This window comes from Emydura macquarii, unplaced genomic scaffold (assembly GCF_026122565.2).
Source record: "Emydura macquarii macquarii isolate MOO-44397 ecotype Brisbane River unplaced genomic scaffold, CSIRO-AGI_Emac_v2 contig_3240, whole genome shotgun sequence".
Classification (NCBI taxonomy): Eukaryota; Metazoa; Chordata; order Testudines; family Chelidae; genus Emydura; species Emydura macquarii.
The window spans coordinates 2,970,207-2,990,475 of NW_027133377.1; the positions used below are offsets into that span (position 1 = coordinate 2,970,207).

The 20,269-nt window shown below is 44.3% G+C and overlaps 1 protein-coding gene across 2 annotated transcripts in view; it reads right to left on the reverse strand.

Moving 5' to 3' along the window:
• The window catches only part of PRRG4 (proline rich and Gla domain 4), a 27,586-nt gene extending 8,397 nt beyond the window's left edge, over positions 1-19,189 (reverse strand). Inside the window, exons 1-6 of one of the 2 annotated variants that reach the window (XM_067532142.1) lie at positions 18,981-19,189; positions 17,448-17,557; positions 14,635-14,798; positions 12,969-13,017; positions 12,023-12,158; positions 9,568-9,757 (exon numbers count right to left, since the gene is read on the reverse strand). In XM_067532142.1, the coding sequence (XP_067388243.1) occupies positions 9,568-9,757; positions 12,023-12,158; positions 12,969-13,017; positions 14,635-14,798; positions 17,448-17,557; positions 18,981-19,156 (825 nt within the window). In that variant the 5' untranslated portion in view covers positions 19,157-19,189. Of the gene's footprint in view, positions 1-9,262; positions 9,758-12,022; positions 12,159-12,968; positions 13,018-14,634; positions 14,799-17,447; positions 17,558-18,980 lie in introns of those variants that run through there. The other variant, XM_067532141.1, reaches the window with a different exon arrangement.
• Positions 19,190-20,269: the final 1,080 nt, after the last annotated feature.

Here is a 20,269-nt window from a genome sequence, read left to right on the forward strand (position 1 = left end):
AATTTTGAAATAGTTTGAAGTAAGATTACATTGTCTGCAACTATGCAGACATTTAAAGAATGAGAACAGTTTAGTGTTTTGTAAACTGACAATTGATCTTTCATTTATAATTTAACAGCTATCAGTTGAAATATCTAGTGACTAATTCAAAAATTAGCATTAGTTACTAGTCAGTATTTCGTAGTCCAAATTTTATTTTAAATAAGATTATACTACTACCCTAAGTATTTTATTGTAAAAGAATAACCTGTTAAATTTTTAAATGATCAATTTTAAAGAAGTTCAGCTTTACAAAGTTTAGACAAATTGTGTTTAGCAAGGCAGTGCAGATCTTAAACTTTTAACTAGATTTTTTTTTAAAGGCTGTTTTCCAGTAATAGTTGAACAGGTTATTTAGAGAAGCAATCATGTCTTCTCACTCACTTTCCGTTGTTGAAGTGACTTCATTAGTAATCCCATCATATGACAGAAGAGTGGTTCACCTCTTAGAGTGTACGGTGGTACTTTAAAAACTACAATCTCTGTTGCACCAATTGGTGTGCTTTGAATTCATGATGAATTTATCATACCAAGAGTCATCTTTCTTGCACTAACTTTCTTCTTCCAAATCAGAACTGCTTCATCCAGCTTTAGTTTAATAATTGAAAAATCATGGATTTACACAAAGCACCTATACTGAAGCCAGATGTATTGGCTCTGGCAGAAACTGATGGACATCCATTAGTTGACAAAAAGGAAGGGTATAGAAACCAATAGCAACAATATTTCAAAACTGTAATTTTTTCTTCATTTTTGGCAATCACCCAATTGTAAATACTTTTTCCTCTCGTGAATTAAGAGTCAGATTCTCCATTAAGTGAATATGCTGGCCTTATTTCCTATACAATTTTATTTACATTTAAAAATGATGCAATGTATATGGCACATGTACAAGATACAATTAGACCAGTGTCCATATAATCTCAAACTCTCCCACACGCCTTTCCTTCAAAGCTCTCCTATCCAATTATGAATCTCTCTTTCCACCACTCAGAAAAAGCCTGGAAGAACAAATGAGCCTTACAAAGTGAGCAGAAAGTTAACTGATTTGGAATCTGGGAAATACAAATAAGATAAGTCAGTGGTCAAGCACTTCTCACTGACAATGTCTGGTTTCCACTCTCCTTGTGTGTAAGCCATGGGACTGTTAGATCAGCACTTCCTATCAACTGATCTATCACACAAGTTGAGATGTAGTCTTTGAAGTAGCTTGCACACATTTCATTTAAGACTTCATCAGTTAAAAATGATCTCTGGCACTCTTCGACCAAGAATCTCAGAGCATTCTTGAAATACAAATGGCAATTAATTAAGCATCACAGATCCCTTGTGAGGTAGGTATTATGCCCATTTTACAGATTGGAAAGTTAGGCACAGAGGGGTTAAGTGACTTGCCAAAGGCCATAAGCAAGTCTGACAGATGAAGTGAAACCAATCTTACGCCCAATCTTGTCAGTCAGTTACAAGAAAATAATTCTCCATCTATTTAAATCAATACGAGTTACTTACAGGCAAGATTGCTTTATGTAGTATTCAACAGTGCACCCCCTATCTTCCAAGTATTTCAGTAATTTCCCTTTAGACGAGTGATTTTTAGATTTAAAACAGTGATATGGAGTCATAAGTTTCTCACTGAACTAGTGTGTCAAAAAAATCATGCCCCAAGTAAACATTCAGCCTTTACTTGCAAACAGTGACTGAATACAAATGAACTATTTTAGACACCACAAGTTTAAATTTAATTTGCTTCTGTTTAGCTGTTGGCCAAGATTTTCCAAAAGTGAGTCAATTTCTGAGTGCCCAAGTTGTGACACCTTAAAGGGTCCTGTAATGGTGTGGCACCCACCTCTCGTGAGTGCCCCTTCTGGTCGGGTGGGTCTGCAGTCTTTAAACAGTCCTGACCCTAGTATTGGGCCATATCCCCAGGACTTGCTCTCTGAAGGCAATGGTTTCACCTTCTCTAAGCCCTTCTGGCGTTAGCTCTCCAGCTGCACTCCTAGTAGTTCAGTTCCCTTCTGGGTGTTTATTGCTGTCCAATTATAGGCCACTTACCCCATGGCCTATACGGGGGGACCTTGGCCCACCCATTACTCCAGGTCCCAGCCCAGAGACTGTAAGAGTAGCAGCCATGCACTGTCCTTTCCCTTTAAGAAAACTGCTTTTAGTTTCTTGGGCCACTTGTCCACGGCCCCAGCCTTCACTGATGCATCACGCTTAGCTCAGGGCTTGTCTGTATTCAGGGCCAGGAGCACTTTCTCGCTTCCCTGGCCCTTGCCAGCACTGAGCTGTCCATGGTGCTGCAAATCCCTTTGGCTAGCTAGGAGCACCATCTGCACTCCTCTGGCATGAGCCAGGAACTGACTGCCTTTGGTGCTACAGGTCCTTTTTTATATGGCCTTCCTGGACCCTGATTGGCTGCTTCCTGCAGCCTTTCCGATTGGCTAGCCCTTTGCCACTTCCCCTCTGTTTGGTTGCTTCCTATGCAGTCTCTCTAGGTCATTCAGAGGACTTAACTCTACTGCTCCTTTCCTAGGACAGGTGTGGCAGGACCCTGAGGCCTCCAGCAGGGGGCCTCTGGCCTAGGCTACCCTCTCATAGTCCCAATTTTAAAGGGGTCTCCAGTTGGATCCCCAGAAATGATGGCATCCAAAGTCAGTCACTTTTGAAAATCTTGTCCATTGTCTTTTGATTACTAGACATTCTACTGAAAGATTTCTAAAATCTCAGCTTACTGAATGTCATTCCAGCGGGGCAATGTAAGTGACCTGCATAGAATGCAGTAGCAACTTTTGGATTCATATTCCATGAACCAAAAATCTTGACTTTAAACCTGCAAGACCAAGTTCATCAATGAAAGTTGCTCACCGGACAATGCTTTGAAAATTTACACTATGTATAATATTAAAGGTGAGGACGTGGGGGAAAATAAATAAGCCTACTAGCTACCAACTAGCCATTGGTCTGGGTTGTTTTTAATGGGAACTAAGGAAAGGCACCTATATGACTTGCCCAGCAATAACTACTATTCTTCGAGTGCTTCTCATGTCCATTCCATTATAGGTGTGTGCATGCCTCTTTGCACGGTTACCTGGAACTTTTTTCCCCTTAGCAGATCCCGTAGGGCCGGCTCCGGCACCCCCTTGAGCCCCACGGTATATGATGCACTGCTGGCCCTACACCTGCCCCTCAGTTCCTTCTTTCCACCTGTGACCTGGATCCCCTCAGTTCCTTGTTTGATATTCTTAGTTAAGTAGGTAAGTGTTGTTATGTGTAGTTAGAGATAAGGCAAGTCCCTGCAGGGACTTAGAGCGGCCGGGCCATGTCCCGGTCACTGGGCTTCAAGCCATGTGCCTCCTGTGGGAAGGCCTTCCCACTCAGTGACCCCCACGACCGCTGCCTTAAGTGCTTGGGGAAAGCGCACAGGAAAGAGAAATGTAAGATCTGCAGGGCTTTTAAACAGAGGACTCAGAAGGACCAAGAGATCTGGTTGAAAGCCCTGTTGATGGAGGCAGCGCTCCGCCCAGCATCCGAGCTGGCCTGTTCCACGTTGGCACCAAGTGTGACCTTGGCGCAGAGCGCACTGCCGGCACCGGCCTCGACTTGGCACCGCGAAACATCGCCAGCAACGAAGAGGAAGAAGCAGCATGTGGAGGGCGGACACTCCCCTGCGCCGTCAGTACGGGCAGGGTCGAGTATGGAGATGCACCGGATCTGGCCCGTCGAGTCTTCTCCGGTGCCTGCATCTCCAGTCAGGGAGCCTCCCCTGACTCCTGGGAATTGGAGAGTGCCCCTGCTGACGCCATCGATACCGGAGACTTTTCAGGCGGCAAGAGCCTTGTTGGCCTTGTCTACGTCACCTCCGATCCCCCTCCGCCGAGGGAGAAGGGGCCTGTGTCACAGGGGAAACCCGCTGAATGGCGGGTGGAGATCCCCGGTATTGGGAGGAAGCTCTCCCGCCGGACGGTCTCCAAAGGTAGAGCAAAGCTGCTCCCCCAGCAGTCGCTCCAAGTCAGCGTTGTTGAGGCGACCTGCTCCGGCACAGGACGTGGAGTCTCTCAGCGCCGATGTCGATCCCCAGCACCGGAGGCAGCACATGCAGGAGGCAGCACCGGTCGAGGTCTGCCAGGCAGCGCTTGGACAGTTCCCGTTCCAGATCCCCGGCACCGAGGAGGTTGCCTGTACCTAGAGGGCGCAGGACCTGGTCGCCGTAGGAGACCTGGCCCCGAGGAGTTCGCCTGCACCGAGGCGGCGCAGAACCCAGTCGCCATTGGAGGACGCGGCCCCGCACAGTCCACGATATGGAACCTGGTCGCCGGAGTCCCGCTCAGCACCAAGGAGTTCGGAGCAGTGCTGACCTCGGTCACCAAAGGTGTCTGCAGGGTTGCAAAACAAGTGGCAGCGGAAATCATCGGTACTGAGACAATGCTCCGGTACCTCTAGCTCTTCAGAGTGCACCTCCGTTCATTGGCACTGCTCAAGGCGACGGAGGCAGTCCTCATCGTCCTCCAGGTCGGAGGTGTCGAGAGGGCAGTCCCCAGCATGGAAGGGCGTCCAGGACTGAGGATGTACACAGCACTGCCGGGCCAGTGACTGGGGGGTCTCCCGAGGGACAGTCGTCAGGAGAGCTGACGCCCCCACAAAGTGTCACAGCCTGTGATGCAGTCAGCCCCAGGTTGGCCCCAGGGTCAATGGCCAAACAATGGCCTTATTGGGCTCCATGGGGTATGCAGATGGGGCCGGGGCCCCAATCCATTATGTCATTGGGGGTGCAGTCCGTGCCTCCAGCACAGGAGAAGGCCCATAGACACCACTCTTTGGACGAGGAGTCGGCCCCCATGGAGGGACCCTCAATGGGTGCAACCCTTCGCCAGGAGGGGGCGCACACACAGGATGCACCTCGGCAGTCCTCTTCCTCCTCACCGGACAAGGCAGTCTCTCAGGACCACTCAGCGCCACTGGAGAATTTCAGGGCACAACAGAAGCTGCTCAAGAGGGTGGCCTCCAACTTGGGGCTGGAGGTGAAGGAGATAGTAGAGGCCAAAGATAGCCTCTTTAATGTGCTGGTGCTGGCTGCCCCAGTGAGAGTGGCCCTCCCAGTCCACAAAAGGGTCCTTAAGATTGTAAAGCCCCTGTGGCAAACCCCTTCCTCAGTCGCCCCTACGTCGAAGGTGGCTGAGAAAAAATATTACGTCCCGGCTGAAGGGTTTGAGTATTTGTTCACTCACTCCACCTTGGGAACCCTGGTGGTAGATGCAGCTAACCAGCGAGATAGGCAAGATCAGCCAGGGTCCACTCTGAAGAACAAGGACAATAAGAATCTGGACTTGTTTGGGAGAAAGGTTTATTCTACGGCAAGCCTGCAGTTCTCCGTCAGGCCCTCCTGGGTAGATATAATTTCAAGCTGTGGGACTCCCTCAGGCGGTTCGCTGAGGCCCTGCCCCAGGACCAGGCTGCAGACTTTAGAACCATCGTAGAGAAAGGAACCATGGTAGCTAGGGCAACGCTCCGTCCGTCCTGTGATGCTGCTGACTCGGCGGGCAGGGCCATAGCCTCCGCCATCTGTATGAGAAAGTGCTCGTGGCTGCAATCCTCGGGCCTGTCCCAGGAGGCGCAGCAGTCTATTCAGGACCTCCCCTTTGTGTCGGCCCTATTCTCCGACCAGACTGATGCGAAGTTGCATGGTCTGAAGGACTCCAGGGCCGCGCTTCTCTCCCTGGGCCTGTACACGCCCCAGCTTTCCAGGCATCAGTCACGGCCCCAGGCACAGCAGCAGCCAAGGCCTCTGCCCAGCCCTTTTCAACCCTGTAGGAATTAGGGATAGGTCCTCATCCCCAAGGCGAAGAGGGGTCTGAGACCCATATTAGACCTGCGTCGTCTAAACAAATATGTCAAACGACTCAGGTTTCGCATGGTCTCCCTAGCCTCTATAATCCCTTCCCTGGATTCAGGAGACTGGTATGCTGCCCTCGAGCTCAAGGGCGCATACTTCCATGTGTCTATCATCCCCAGCCACAGGCATTTTATCCATTTCATGGTGGCTGGCTCCCACTACCAGTTTACAGCCCTATCCTTTGGCCTATCTTCAGCTCCAAGGGTGTTCACCAAGTGCATGGTGGTAGTGGCTGCCCATCTGAGATGAAAGGGTGTGCAAATTTTTCCTTACCTAGATGACTGGCTGATCAGGGGCAGGTCCAGGTCTCAAGTGCAGGAGAGCGTGACCCTCACTTGCTCCACGTGCAGCAGGCTAGGACTATTCATAAGCGAGCAGAAGTCCACAGTAACCCCAATGCAATGAATAGAGTTCATTGGGGCTACCCTGAACACTTCCCAGGCGAGAGCTGTCTTGCCTCAGCTACGTTTCGAGGCGATGGTCTCTATCATCTCCCAGCTGCACTGATGCCTCGTGACAACAGCCAGGCACCGCCTACAGCGGTTAAGCCACATGGTGGCCTGCCTGTACATAGTGAAACTAGCTTGCCTGAGGCTCAGACCGCTTCAGGCATGGTTGGCCTCGGTATATGTGCTGAGCACACACCCATTGGACTGGGTGGTCACAGTTTCCCCCACCTGTCTTAGCCTCCCTGAACTGGTGGCGGACTCCTAGGGCAGTGATGAAGGGCATTCTGTTCAGGGAACTGGTCCCGTTGGTCACCCTGGTTTCCAACGTGTCAGACATAGGATGGGGAGCCCACATCAGCGCCAACCGAGGCACTCAGGGGCTCTGGTCTGGGGAGGAGAGGCTCCTGCACACCAACATGAAGGAGCTGAGGGCCATTCGCCTAGTGTGCAAGGTGTTCCTCCGATTCCTGACAGGCAGAGTGGTGCACGTGCTGACAAACACCGCAGCCATGTTTTACATAAATAGGCAGGGGGGAGCACGCTCCTTGGCCCTCTGCGAGGAAGCTATCCATCTGTGGGACTTTGCCGTGAGGCACGATTTCCACTTGACTGCCTCACCTCCCGGGAGTGATGAACGATTAGGCAGATCGCCTCAGCAGGTCGTTTCTACCCCGCCACGACTGGTCGTTGCACCCAGAGGTGGTGGCTATGATCTTCCAGAAGTGGGGTGTTCCCCAGCTGGACCTATTCGCGTCGGCCTGGAACACGAAGTGTCTGAGGTTCTGCTCGCTCCAGGGTCGTGAGACTGGGTCGATTTCCAACACGTTGCTCATGGACTGGACAGGGAGCCCTCATGTATGCGTTCCCACCCATTGCGCTCCTACCCAAGGTCCTGCTGAAAATAAAGAGGGATAGGGCGAATGTTATACTCATCGCTCTGGCCTGGCTGAGACAGCACTGGTTCAGCATGCTGCTGGACCTTTCGATCGTCCCACCTCTGGAGCTCCCGAGGTGGCACGACCTTCTATTCCAGGACCACGGTCGCCTGTTGCACCCGGACCTGGACTCCCTGTACCTCATGGCTGGAGGCTCTGTGGCTGACGGAGGGAGAGAGAGGCTGCTTGGTGCAGGTCCAGCAAGTCCTGCTTGACCGCAGGAAACCTTCCACATAGGTCGTGTATCGGGCTAAGTAGAAGTGGTTTACCTATTGGGCAGAGTCCCGGGGTATTCCACCCAGTCTCTCGCCTATACAGCTGGTGCTGGCCTCATTGAAGGTTCACCTGGCGGCCTTTTCGGCCGTCCATCAGCTGCTAGAGGGGAGATCACTGTTCTCCCATGCCATGTCGGTCAGGTTGCTCAAGCGGGTGGAAAGGCTTTATCTGCAGGTCCGTGATCTGGTGCCTCCCTGGGATCTCAACCTGGTCCTCTTGAGACTCACAGGGATCCCCCTTCTGCTCCTGCTTCCTGGTGGCCATTACCTCAGCCAAGATTAGGGCCTTGACCTCAGAGCCCCCTTATACAGTATTCTATAAGGATAAGGTCCAGCTGAGGCCGCATCCGGCCTTCCTTCCCAAGGTGGTTTCCCAATTTCATTGTAACCAAGATATTTTTTTCCCCGTGTTTTTTCCCAAACCTCAGAGTTCGGAGGAGGAGAGGAGATGGGATTTTCTGGACAAGAGATGGGATTTGCTACATCGAGCGTACAAAGCCATTCCGGAAATTGAAGCAGCTCTCCGTCGCAGTGGCCACCCAGATGAAAGGCTCACCTGTCTCCACCCAGCGCATCTCCTCGTGGATTACATCATGCATTAAGTTCTGCTACGAGCAGATGAAGATGCCGCTTCCGGAAACCATCACAGCACACTCAACCAGAGCTCAAGCCTCATCCACAGCCTTTCTGGAGAGTGCGCCCCTGCAGGACATCTGCAAGGCTGCCACCTGGTCGTCATTGCATACCTTCACGTCCCACTACACCATTGTCCAGCAGGCGAGAGAGGACATGGGATTTGACAGAGTGGTGCTGAGAGCAGCTCACCGGTAACTCCGACCCACCTCCAAAGGTATTGCTTGTTAGTCACCTATAGTGGAATGGACATGAGCAAGCACTCGAAGAAAAAAACAAGGTTACTTACCAGTAACTGATATTCTTTGAGATGTGTTGCTCATGTCCATTCCACAACCCACCCCCCCGTCTCCGCTGCCAGAGTTAGCAGAAAGAAGGGACTGAGGGGGCATAGGGCCAGCAGCGCCTCATATACCACTGCATGTGCATGGGGCTCCAGGGGATGCCGGAGCTGGCCCTACAGGATCTGCTAAGGGGAAAAAAGTTCCAGGTAACCGTGCACAAAGTCATGCACACACCTATAATGGAATGGACATGAGCAACACATCTCGAAGAACATCAGTTACTGGTAAATAACCTTGTTTTCTGCAACATAGAGCAGTAAACAGGTGATGAAGCTGAGGGGAATACACGTGGTCATTATTTTAGATAAGCCCTACCCTGAGAATATCCTAATCAGTATGAGTCTCAATAGAGTAAATGTTTAAAATTACACAAATTAATTCAGAAGAAACAATGTTACATAAGCTTGAAAGATTAACTAGCTTTTGTCAATACAGCCCATTTAGTTCTAGAACCAGTACAAAACCCACCCATCAACCAAATGAGGTATCTATTTTGTTAGTTATTCAATGCCTAATACAGTCACAGTGGTTTAAAGTTTTAATAGAAAAGTGGTTAGTGTCTTCAAGTCCAATTTTAATATTAAAAATCTTTTTCCTTCTAAATAAACACTAACTATTAATGCAATTATCAATAATTTGATATTTGGCTCAAAATGCATGGGAACATACATATATATATATATATATATATATATATATATGTATGAGATTTGTACCTTTTTGCAGTTCAGTTCTAGCACCAAAACATATATAAACAAGTATTTTTCCAGCATGAAACATCAAATCTTTGCAAAACAATAACTTCCTTTCCTGTATGAAAGAATTCATTTGCTCTTAGTTGTGCTGAAGATCTGTAGGTCTTCCACATTTTTAAAGCTATCCTGCAGTGTACTGCACTTTTTCAAATGTACATCTTCATCTTCCAATGAAGAATAATTCCCCACTACTCCAGAGTCAGGTTTGGGACTATTGGGCAGGAAGTGATATAGACTTTTTAAACACCTTGAGCTCTTTTGCAGGCCCCGAATATGGTGGTGGTGGGGCATCGTATTTTCCACCTAATGTCACTGCTTCTTCATAAGTTGGAAGTCCTGACTCATCTGTTCTTAGAGGGAGTGGATTTAAAGAAACCCCTTCATGTCTTCTGAAGATGATAGATGAATGTCTTCTACTTCTTACACTGTTTGAGTACCTAAACAGAGTTAAAATTATAAATGACACTTTCATTTTTATATGTCAAAAAAGAGAGAATTATATAGTCTTCTGCCAAAACAAGAAAATTTTTAATAATCTTAAACAGTGTGGGCCAAATGGGTACCCCCACAACCCAGGCTGAGAAACACAGTTAGGGGCTGCAGAAATTCACAGGGACAAGGATGGGGCAGAGTCCTCCTCTAGGACCCACTATAGCTGTTACTTCACAACAATGCCTGGAGTAGCTTCTGTAACTCTACTGCCCATTCATATTTGTGGAGTTGAGGGGAGCAAAGAGAGGAGGAGGACTAAAGGATCCATGTAGCAGTGAATCCTCCAGCTTACTTCAGCTCCCTGTCCCAGCAGACCTATGCAAAGCTCCACCCCTCCTTTGAGTTGCAGAATTGTGCCTCCTTTACTGGAAGAGGGGTTTCTATGCTTATAGAAGTCAGACAGAATTTGCTGGAAAAGAGACCCTTAAATTATTCCAACACAAGTAGTTACAAATCAGTTTTTTCTATCTTGATACTTAAGTTGCAAAGATATCCACTATTGAAAATAATGTAACTCAATTTACTGTCATACATTTTATGTACACTCTTCCATTTAATATATAAATCAAAATTTAGCACAGTTTTCTGTCTTGAAATTTAGATCACTGGGATATTTCCATGTATGCCATGGTGTGCCTGTAAAAAATGTGCTGTTTACAAGAACTGACAAGAGCTCTTATTTAAGATCAATAAATGCAGATTACTTATATAGCTGATCTCAAGTTTAGTGTTGCAAGTTCTGGTATACAGTCTAGTTTTTAATCTTATTCCAGAAGCATAATAAATATCTTAGATAAAATATTCTAATAAAATAGCATTTATATTTAGTTTCTTAAATACCCAGTGTTCTGTGGAATTTATGGGTGCTTCAAATGATCATGGCACAGCTTTTCATCATCTGGGGAGACTTAGTAGGGGTAGTATCATAGATTATACTTTGATGGTGTACATAATACTTGGAAATAAATAATCAGACTTTATGTTCCATCCTTACATCGTCCTATACAGAAACAAGAACATATGCGCTTATACTACAGATTGATACACATTTTGTTTGTGTGAAGTCTTGTACCTACAACCAGCCTGGAGGGGCAGATATCCTGTAGCACTATACCTGATAATTGTAGGTTTTAAGATATATTTTCAATTAAAAGTGCATTCCAGTTACTCTTCTTTGTAAATAATTGTGTGCATTTTAAATAGAGCATTTAAAAACATTAATGCGGTTGGAAGCAAAGCAACCAAAACTACTGTAGAGTTTAAAAACAGAGAGAAAACTGGAGAGGAGATTTACACTAACAAGCTGGCCAAACACGTTTCTGAAGTTTGAAAGATGTTTTACATCTAATTTATTTCACAAGTGGGATTATGTGTAAACTAAAATCTGATTTTCTTTTTTCCCCTCCCTTATCTATTCACAGAGTCCACTTAACTCATTAAATACAATTGCCTAACAAGTATTTCAACTTAGTGATGGATAAATGGCACATTTAGTGCCATCTAAGCCTTTCACATTGTTTACAGGTGTGAATTTGTGCTTGCAAGCATACATTTATTGCTATGTATCTCCTGCTATACCGCACTTTTTTTTTCTGTTTTATCATCACAGCACAAAATATTCTCATGAATCTCAGACAGATGTACAAATGATCAAATTACTAAACTGTGCCAATTAAGAAGATTCAACTGTATTACAATAGTAGTTTCTATTGTGCAGCTTATAGGAAGGCTGTCCTTAGGAGTCTGTGGATCCTCAACAAGCTAATTCTTTGGAAAAAGTTAAGTCCACTCATGCTTCCTCTAGCAGTTACAAATCCTAATATCTCAGCCTATTCTTAAAACCAGTCCATCCATCCCCATTGCAGATTTAAAAAACCACATCTAGCTTAGGGCTCTTTCATGTTGAAACCATTTTTCTTGGTAAAGATTTTGGAGCCCAGCAAAATACTGTTTAACAAGGATCTGTCATCCATGCAAGGATTATTTGTTTTAGATTTTCCTGTGATATACAAGGTTGTAACTATAAAATCTTAACTCTAAGAATGGTATTTTCAAAGCATTTAGTAGTGACCTAACTCTGCCTCCACTGAAGTCAATAGTAAAACTCCAATTAACTTCAGTGAGAGCAGAGTGATTTTGAAAATTCCACCTTAAGTTACTAAAGTTTTTTTCTATGAAAGTAAAGTGACACATTATTCTCAATTCCTTACCATGGTGGTTGTCTTGGTTTGCATCTGTTTTTGCAGAAATAATAAATAAGTAATCCAATTATAACCAACAGAACTCCAGTAGCAACTAGGCCAGTCAGAAGTCCTGTAACATCAATTTTCTGTAGAGCTTCATCACCTGAATAGAAATCAGTAATTACTTTCAGCTGACTTACACGATATCTTATTAACAAGCTACTCCAATGGTGGCCTTCTCTCTTTTTGAACATTTGAGAGAGATGTTACAGTAAGATTAATAGTAATTCCTTTCTCTGTCATCTTACGTGACAAGTCATCACATCAATCCAGTAGTACTCAGAGACATTAATGCCCACACCAACCAAAAGCAAAGGTTAGCAAATATTTCTCTCCTAGATCATTTAAATGCATATTATTGAGACTTCCACCCATCCATCCCCACCAACTGTTGTTTCACACACTTGTTGCCTCTTTAATCAGATTATAAACCCTTTAGAGCAAATGTTGACTTTCACTCTGTTTGTATAGCGCTTACCACAGTGAGGTTCTGATCATAACTGGGGCCTCTATACACTAATTCAGTACAAAATAAAAACAGAAATAGGCAGCAGCAGAATGAGAGTTGCAAAGTTTCTATATTGTCTAATAAAAACAAGGAAATGGATAGCAGAATGCATATTTCAATATGCAATAGTAAAGAGCCAAAGTCTTCCAACTCCTGGAACTTCACAAATATATTAGATATTATATAATATACACTGAAGTGTATAAAATATAAAAAGAAAATGCACAACAGATACAAAAAGACAGTAAGCAAGGGTTATAATTTTGCCAACTGAATTCTTAGTTATGACCAAATGACAACATAAATTGCAACATGCTTAGGAAGGAGGTCTAGTGTATGTATGAAGGGAACAGTGTTTGCAACCTAACGGAAAAAGAAATAAAATGAGCTCTGATCTTGACTTACCAATTTTTGTGCTGGGTCCCTTAATTGAATATTCTTTCCAAAAATTCATCTATTAAAAAAAAATGTTTTATTTTCAAGTTCAAATCTGTATGTGATATATAACTGTTAAATAAGGAACTATGGACAGAATTCAGACATGGTATAAATGGGCACAACTCCTACTGAGGTAAAAAGTTGCACCTGTTTACCCCAGGGTTGAAATTCCTCTTCTCTATTCAGGTATAACATCATAAAAACTGCCATACTAGAACAAACCAGTGCTCCATTTAAACCCATAGAAAGAAATGCCAGCTGGTTAAAAGAAAGGAAAGAGACAAACCAAGAACACATCTAATTTGCAATATTATATCATATAGAGAAATTACTTTTTGATACCAGTTAGTAATTAGCTTACACTCTGAGACATGGAGATTGATGGTGCTTATAATTATTTATCTTATTTAGTATAAATTCCAATGCTATTCATGCAAGTGTCTGATCTTACAAAGCTATTTGCCTCAGAATACCCTGCAACCAGTATTAAATTGGTAATGAAAGAGGTGCCAGGGCTCAAGCATTTTTTTTACATCCATAACTGATGCAGCAAACTCAGAGGTGCCAGGGCTATGAACTGCCAAGTCTAGGGGTGCCAGGGATCACACTGCCTGCAACAGTGAGTCCCATAGGTTAATAATATTATGCACATAAGAGAATATTTTATGATTAAAGATAGTAATGCACTGTATAAAACTAAATCCTACTGTTAAGATTGAGACTAAGCCACAGCCCACACTGAAAAAAGGCAGAGTGCACAGGGTGAGAAAAAAGCCACTGTGCAGCAGAAGCCTGCATGGAAATTATGGTGTGCTCATGTATAATTCCTCCTGAGAGACACTCAGGGAATGCAAACCCCAGTGGCAACTCCACCATCCTGGGAGAGGGTGCACTGCTTGCTCCTTCTGCAGCTGAGTGCAGAGGAGGGCAGAGGCCATGGAGAGGTTCGTGCTACAGGCAGCATTAGTTCTGGGGAGTATTTGCAATCCTCCGAACAGCTGTGTCTGGTTGCTTCATGGGCAGTGGAAGACTTGCACCCCTTTTCTGTCTCCTGCCCTGGGTTTTTTCCACTATACAGTATCATCTTCCAAATTGCTCATCAATGGAATATTCACCCTTAACTGATCTGCAAGTTCACCACTACCCTCTTCTCAAGATTCCCCTTTGCTATAACTTGTATATGAAATCAGCCAATTAATGATTGAAGACAGATGGAAATAGCTGGCACTTTATATTTTAAAAGTATAAAATACACATAAAATTGTGTGTGATTTTATCCCCTTCCAAAGTCACTTTTTCCTCCCAAAAGGTCCCAATTCTGAAGACACTTATAAACGTGCCTAGCTTTACCTTTGTGAGCAGTCCTATGGAAGTCCGACTTATGTTTGTAAGTATTTGCAGAATCATAGGCTTTGCCTGTAAGCTCTTCCAGGCGGATACTGTGTATTCGTGTGTGTTCACTGCATTCCTAACACAATGGGCCCCATCTGACTGGGGCTTCTGGTTCTACTGTAATATAAATAATAGAGGCAGTACTCCTATTTTAAGTGATCTCTTCTGAAGGGCTGTAATAGTTGTTATAAACTATCTACTGATGGCCACTCAGTATTTTAAACTAAATCAATGCAATTACCGTTTTATCAGGGTCTTCAAAAATTTCTCTTGCTTCCTCATAATTGCAAAGTTCTTCATAACATTCTCTTTCTAGATTGCCCGGTGTAAATGCTTCAAAATCAAATCTGTTATACAGAAGATGTCGTCCAATGAACAAATTGGCTTCTTTTTCTGATGTAAACACTAACAAAAAAATAAAATTAATTTAAAACAGTTAAATGAGGAGAATAGTTTTGGTATTCTTACAAAAACTCTGGAGCTCTTTAAAATTCCAAAAGAAAAACATCTCTGGTTTTTCCTTCAGTTTCAACTGATGAAAGAGATTTCAAGGCCTCTTCCTGAATAATTTTCTTTGCTGCCAACACAACAGCTCTCTTTCTGCCTATACCACATCCAAATTGAAATATTTTCTGTCCCTTGTAAAGAGTTTCAGATTTTCTAATAGCAACTTTTGAGAATTTGGTCCTCATATCAGCTGTCTGAAATGCATGTCATCACAGCTATGGTATTAACTCTGCTGGGGTGTGGGAGTCCCTGGGAATCCTAAGGTTCCTGTAATATTCAGTTACTTTAAAATGGACTTCTAAGTGGACCCAGACTGAGCAAGATCCAGTATCCACATCTTGAAAAACCTAAGGGTTACCTCCTTTGATATGTTCCCTGGCATACATTCCTTTTCACACACTCTAGTATCTGAGTTCTAGTCTTTGTTTTAGAAATTGGGTTTCCATCAGCACAGTGGACAAGCCCCATTAATTTCTTCTGTTGTTCTCCCCCAGTTATCATGCTATTTAGGAACAGCATCTAAGGATAGATTGAAACTTTAAATTAAAAAAGGGCAATACATTATTTTTAGCTCTTTCAAATAAATGCTGCTCTGTGGTCATTAGGTTCATGATAGAGTTCTTGCTACCATCCTTGATTAGGCAGAGTTTTTAACAACTCATCTTTTCTTTATTTTTGCCATTTTTAGAAGTTGGTTAGGGGCCTCAGAAAATAAAACTCACTCACCCTAGTTGTGAGGTAGGATTCCAAAAGTTGGTGAAGTTATAGCAGACTTAAAGATACTGCAATGCATTTTCTCACCAGACTTCATGGGGCTCAAGTTTTAGTCTGTCTTTGCTATAACTTGTGAGAGAAAACTTATCTTTGTATAACAGAAGTCTTCTGACCTGGCTTTCTGTGCAACTGAAATATTTTAAATCTAACCTCTAGTCCAACAAAAGTAGACTGTTTGTTAATTGAAATGGCAAGAAGGATTAATTAAAAAGAACTCTCCAGTGTGCAAGGGTATTAATGAAAACAGAAACAACATTCTTACAAACTAAGCCTGCTTGCTTTAAGAGAGAGAGCTAAGACTCAGGATAAAGTTATTCAGTCACAAAGAAGCTATGTGCTTGTTAGACAATTTGTTTGTAGAGATTATCCCATCACCCAGGAATTTTCCTCTTAATAGTTCTATTGGGCATTGCAATGATCTCTCAAAGTATTTTGCTCAGTGACAATTCCAAGAGAGTTACAGTATCACTCACATATTAATTGCTGCTGCCTTTAATACTACACCTGAACACTTTGGGGAATCACTTATCTTATCATAATGACAAGATAACTCATCTTTTCCACTAAGATTTACAGAATTTAAGATTATCACATTTTCCACAGCATAGAGAAAGGGTTTAACTTCAAGAAGAAAAAGGAGAAAAATCCAAAAAGTATATGGGCAGTGTTGAAATACAGTTATCCCCAGAAGTTCACCTTAGTGCAACCTGTATCAATATAATATACTCTGAAACTGAATATACTATATTAAACTGAAAAGAAAAGCTTTGCCCATTTTTTCAGCAGTGTTTCATTCCTTATCAAATATAAATGGTACTTCAGAAAAGAAGTGTTAAACTGAAATAAAAATCTGATCCTTCAACTTGTAGCCATGAAGTTGCTGAAAAATATACATGCAAATCCAGCAGAATGGAGAAAATAGTGTCAAAATCAGGTTCCATACTGTTAACACTAGTCAGCAACCTAAGAAACTTTCACATATTTGCATTAAACTTTAATGCCTTAAATATATGTGTAATTGACAAAGTCATGGTTAATTTGTGGGAATTTCCTGACTTTTGTGTCTCACATCTGGAACAGAACATTAAATTAAAAACTTGTAAATTTAATTTAAAATTGTGGCAGTTCTGCATGTGGAGGACTTGCAGAATCAGGATCTATATCTGGAGACTTACCTCTAGCTCACTAATCCAAACCTATCTTCTGTGTTTAGTTTACTCATTGGCCTTTATGAAATGAGCTAGAGGTTTTAAGTCCAGTTGTTAGTGGGCCATTGGGCACACCCTAAAAAAAACCCCCAACAAACACCACACCTGGTGCCACTTACTCCTCTTGCCTTTAAATATAGTTCTGCCTGGGTTAAGGATGGGGTGCACTGATCAGGAATGGTGGGGCAGACTCTTGTTATTTGGAAATAGTGTATTATCATATGAAGAATCCACTATACGCAAATACTTTGATGAAATAAACCAAATAAAAGGTCAGTTTAATGCTTCCATGTGTTGGATTCAATATTGGCTGTTAGGAACATAGAAATTGCCAAACTGGACCTGACTAGTGATCCATCACTGTCTCCCACAGTGACCAGCAGATGCTTTACATAAAGATGCAAGCAGCTTCTCATTAGGCAGATGTGGGATAAGAAGCTTATGCCCAAATAAATTCGTTAGTCTTTAAAGTGCCACAGGACTCTCGCTGTTTTGCTAAAAACAGACTAACATGGCTACCCCTCTGGAACTTAGAAAGCATAGCTTCATTTTTGAAGAATGTTACCTTCTTTCCCTGTATGCTTCGAATCCTTTAATCTTCTTGTGCAATGAGGAAACGCAAACATTATTGGCAGCTGACACAGCAGTATCAAAACCACAGACATAGTCTGATATCTGTCAAAAGAAATTATTCGTTAAAAACTCCAGATTTTATTTGTGTATCTTAAATGAATCTTCCACATGCAGTTGTCAGACACAAGTCCCCACAAGCAACTTGGATTAATTTTTCCCTATAGGCAGTACATCTACCCAAACCGGTCCCACATGTATTTAATAACAGTTGTATAACAACCTCCACATTCGTAGTCATCACAATCTGAATTAACAAAGTTCTACTACTTGAGTTAGAGGAGTAACTCCATTAGCTGTCAGAAGTAGTATAGGCCAACTGAAGGTTGATACCACACATTTTGCTAGTTTGTGGCAGTTGCACTTGGAAGATTTTAATAATGATGATCCTGCAACCAAACAACCAAAAATGCAAGTGTTACTGATTGTATTGAACTATAGATATAAAAATCACTTGGCCCACTTTTGTAGTACAGCCACCACTTGGCTAGAGAGCAGCAGCTATTTATGAGAAGGCAACAAGCAACTTGACAGTTTATAGCAGTTTGCAATATCCTATCCAATTTAAGTTACAGTTTAAATGATTCTAAGACAATTTTGATTCTCTGTTTAAACTTTTTCAAGATGCACTTACAAAATACTTTTCTTATTACATGAAACAGTCCAAGATCTGTCAGGATGACTTTAAGATATCTAATAATCAAATTAATTAAAAAAAAATCCTTTCCAGTGGAGCCTGTTGGAAAGCCTGGTTTTCTTTTGGAAGGCACGAATACTGAGGCAGTTTGCCATCTCTATTTGGAGAGCATCCGCCTGCTCCCATTAGGAGCTTGCTGATAGTAGCAGAGCCCTACGCAGTAGGTCCGCAGAAACTGAGCAACAACCATTTGTCCCTCCAAGGCAACTGAAATGGGCAGCGTCCTTTTGTTCCCTTCTAAGATTGTGTCTGAATCAGACTCTGGTGCCGTGATCTTTCCTGCAGCTCCCTTCCCTTCCCCGCCACGCCTTGTCTTCATCATAGAGCCTTTTTTATTGTTAGACGTAGAACATGACTGGCCGCGCAGAGGAACTTTAGCTCGCAGGGTCTTTACCATAACAGAGCCCAGAACAAGCGTTCAGCCCGGGCTCACCTAATATCACTCTCCACGGTCACGTTCAGTGGGGCCAGGCCCCAGGGTAGAATGGGAGCAGACCGAGTCACTTTATCCAAGGATCCCGGTGGGACCAGGGTGCTGGACCAGGCTTGACGGCTGATCGGATCAGGGGCGATCCTAGGTTTGATTTTGGGAATGAATTTCTTGTACCTCGTCCCAATTAGTCCAACAGGAGAGGTTTAAATAACGAGTCTTATCGGACCCTCCCAGGGGGAATCTAGCTGGGAGGCGTCCCTTGCCGGGGCTGGGGCCGGTCTCACTCCCTCTCCCGCAGCCCCAAGGCAGGCAGCGACCCAGCCCAGGGCCTGACCTACCTGCGCCGTGCGAGGTGCAGCGCCGGGCTCAGGGGCAGCGGACAAACACCACCCGCTCGCTCTCCCTCCACCCCGCGGCGGCGCGGCCAGGCTCCCAGGCCCTCCAGCTTCCTCTCCGCGGCGCCGCTTCCTGGAGAGGGAGCGGCCGGGATCACATGGCCCGGCCGCTGTTTCATCAGGAGCCGCCCCAGCTGCTGACACCTGCTCGGGCCATGGTGTGTGTGTGGGGGGTAGGGGATCTACCGGAGCACCCAGGCCGAGCAGGAGCTGAACCCCGCTCGAGGTCCCTGCCCCCCACCCGGCACAAGAGGCAAACTTCAGCAGGGCCCCCTCCCCAGCCTGCCCGAGGAGGAGCTGAGCTCCTGCTCCGTGTGCGCCCCTTACGACACCCGGAGTAGGAGCTGAGCCCAACCCCAGGCGTGTCTGCGCCTGTCGGAGCTCGCGCAGCCCGGTAATAATGAAATCCTCTGAGCAGGAGGCTGTCCTCCGCCTTCTGTTCTCCTCTTAGAAAGAGGGGTTGAGCCTCCTCCTCCCCCCCGCTCCAAGCACTTGAAATCCAGCCCTTCGGATGTGTGTTTTAACCTTTTCTTTCCCCTTCACTTGGGGCTGGGAATGCTGCACTGACTGACAGCAGGAGAGCAGAGATGTATCTCTGAAATTCAGGGGCAGCCACAGAAAGGGCTTACTGGCCTCAGTAACCAGCCCGGTATTTTAATCCAGCTAGCAAATGATAATAGAAACTACAGAAAAATAGAGGGAGGAGAAAAAAAGGAAAAGATGTTCCCTGGCTGGAAAGGTATGGAATGGTTGCAATAAATGTTTGGGACCCCCAGACTCTTCCAAGTAAACCACTGATAAAAAGTAAAGAGAAATACATTTGAAAGAAGAAAGAGAGAGAAGAAAGGAAAAAAGAATAGTTAATTCCAGAGAAACCAATATGAGATCACAAGTTAATTTGCTAGAGTTTCTGACTAGATCTGCATTTCAGAAAGTGCTGTGTTTCAGTGGTTGTCAAGCAGCCTAGACTCCTACACCTCCAAACGCAATGGGCTCAATTCTCAGGCCGAGCCATCACTAGGAAAAAGAGTGTATTTTTAGTCACTGCTGAACTAATCCATGTTACAAGCCTAGTGAAGACAAGTCAGTTGTACTTTTAACCCATGTTATTAGCTGGTCAGGATAAACCATAGAACAACCTAGGATTTACCTCAAATAACTAACAGAGGTTAAAACTACTACTACATTGTCTAACATGGGTTAGTTAACACAGATAAAATACACGTGGGCTT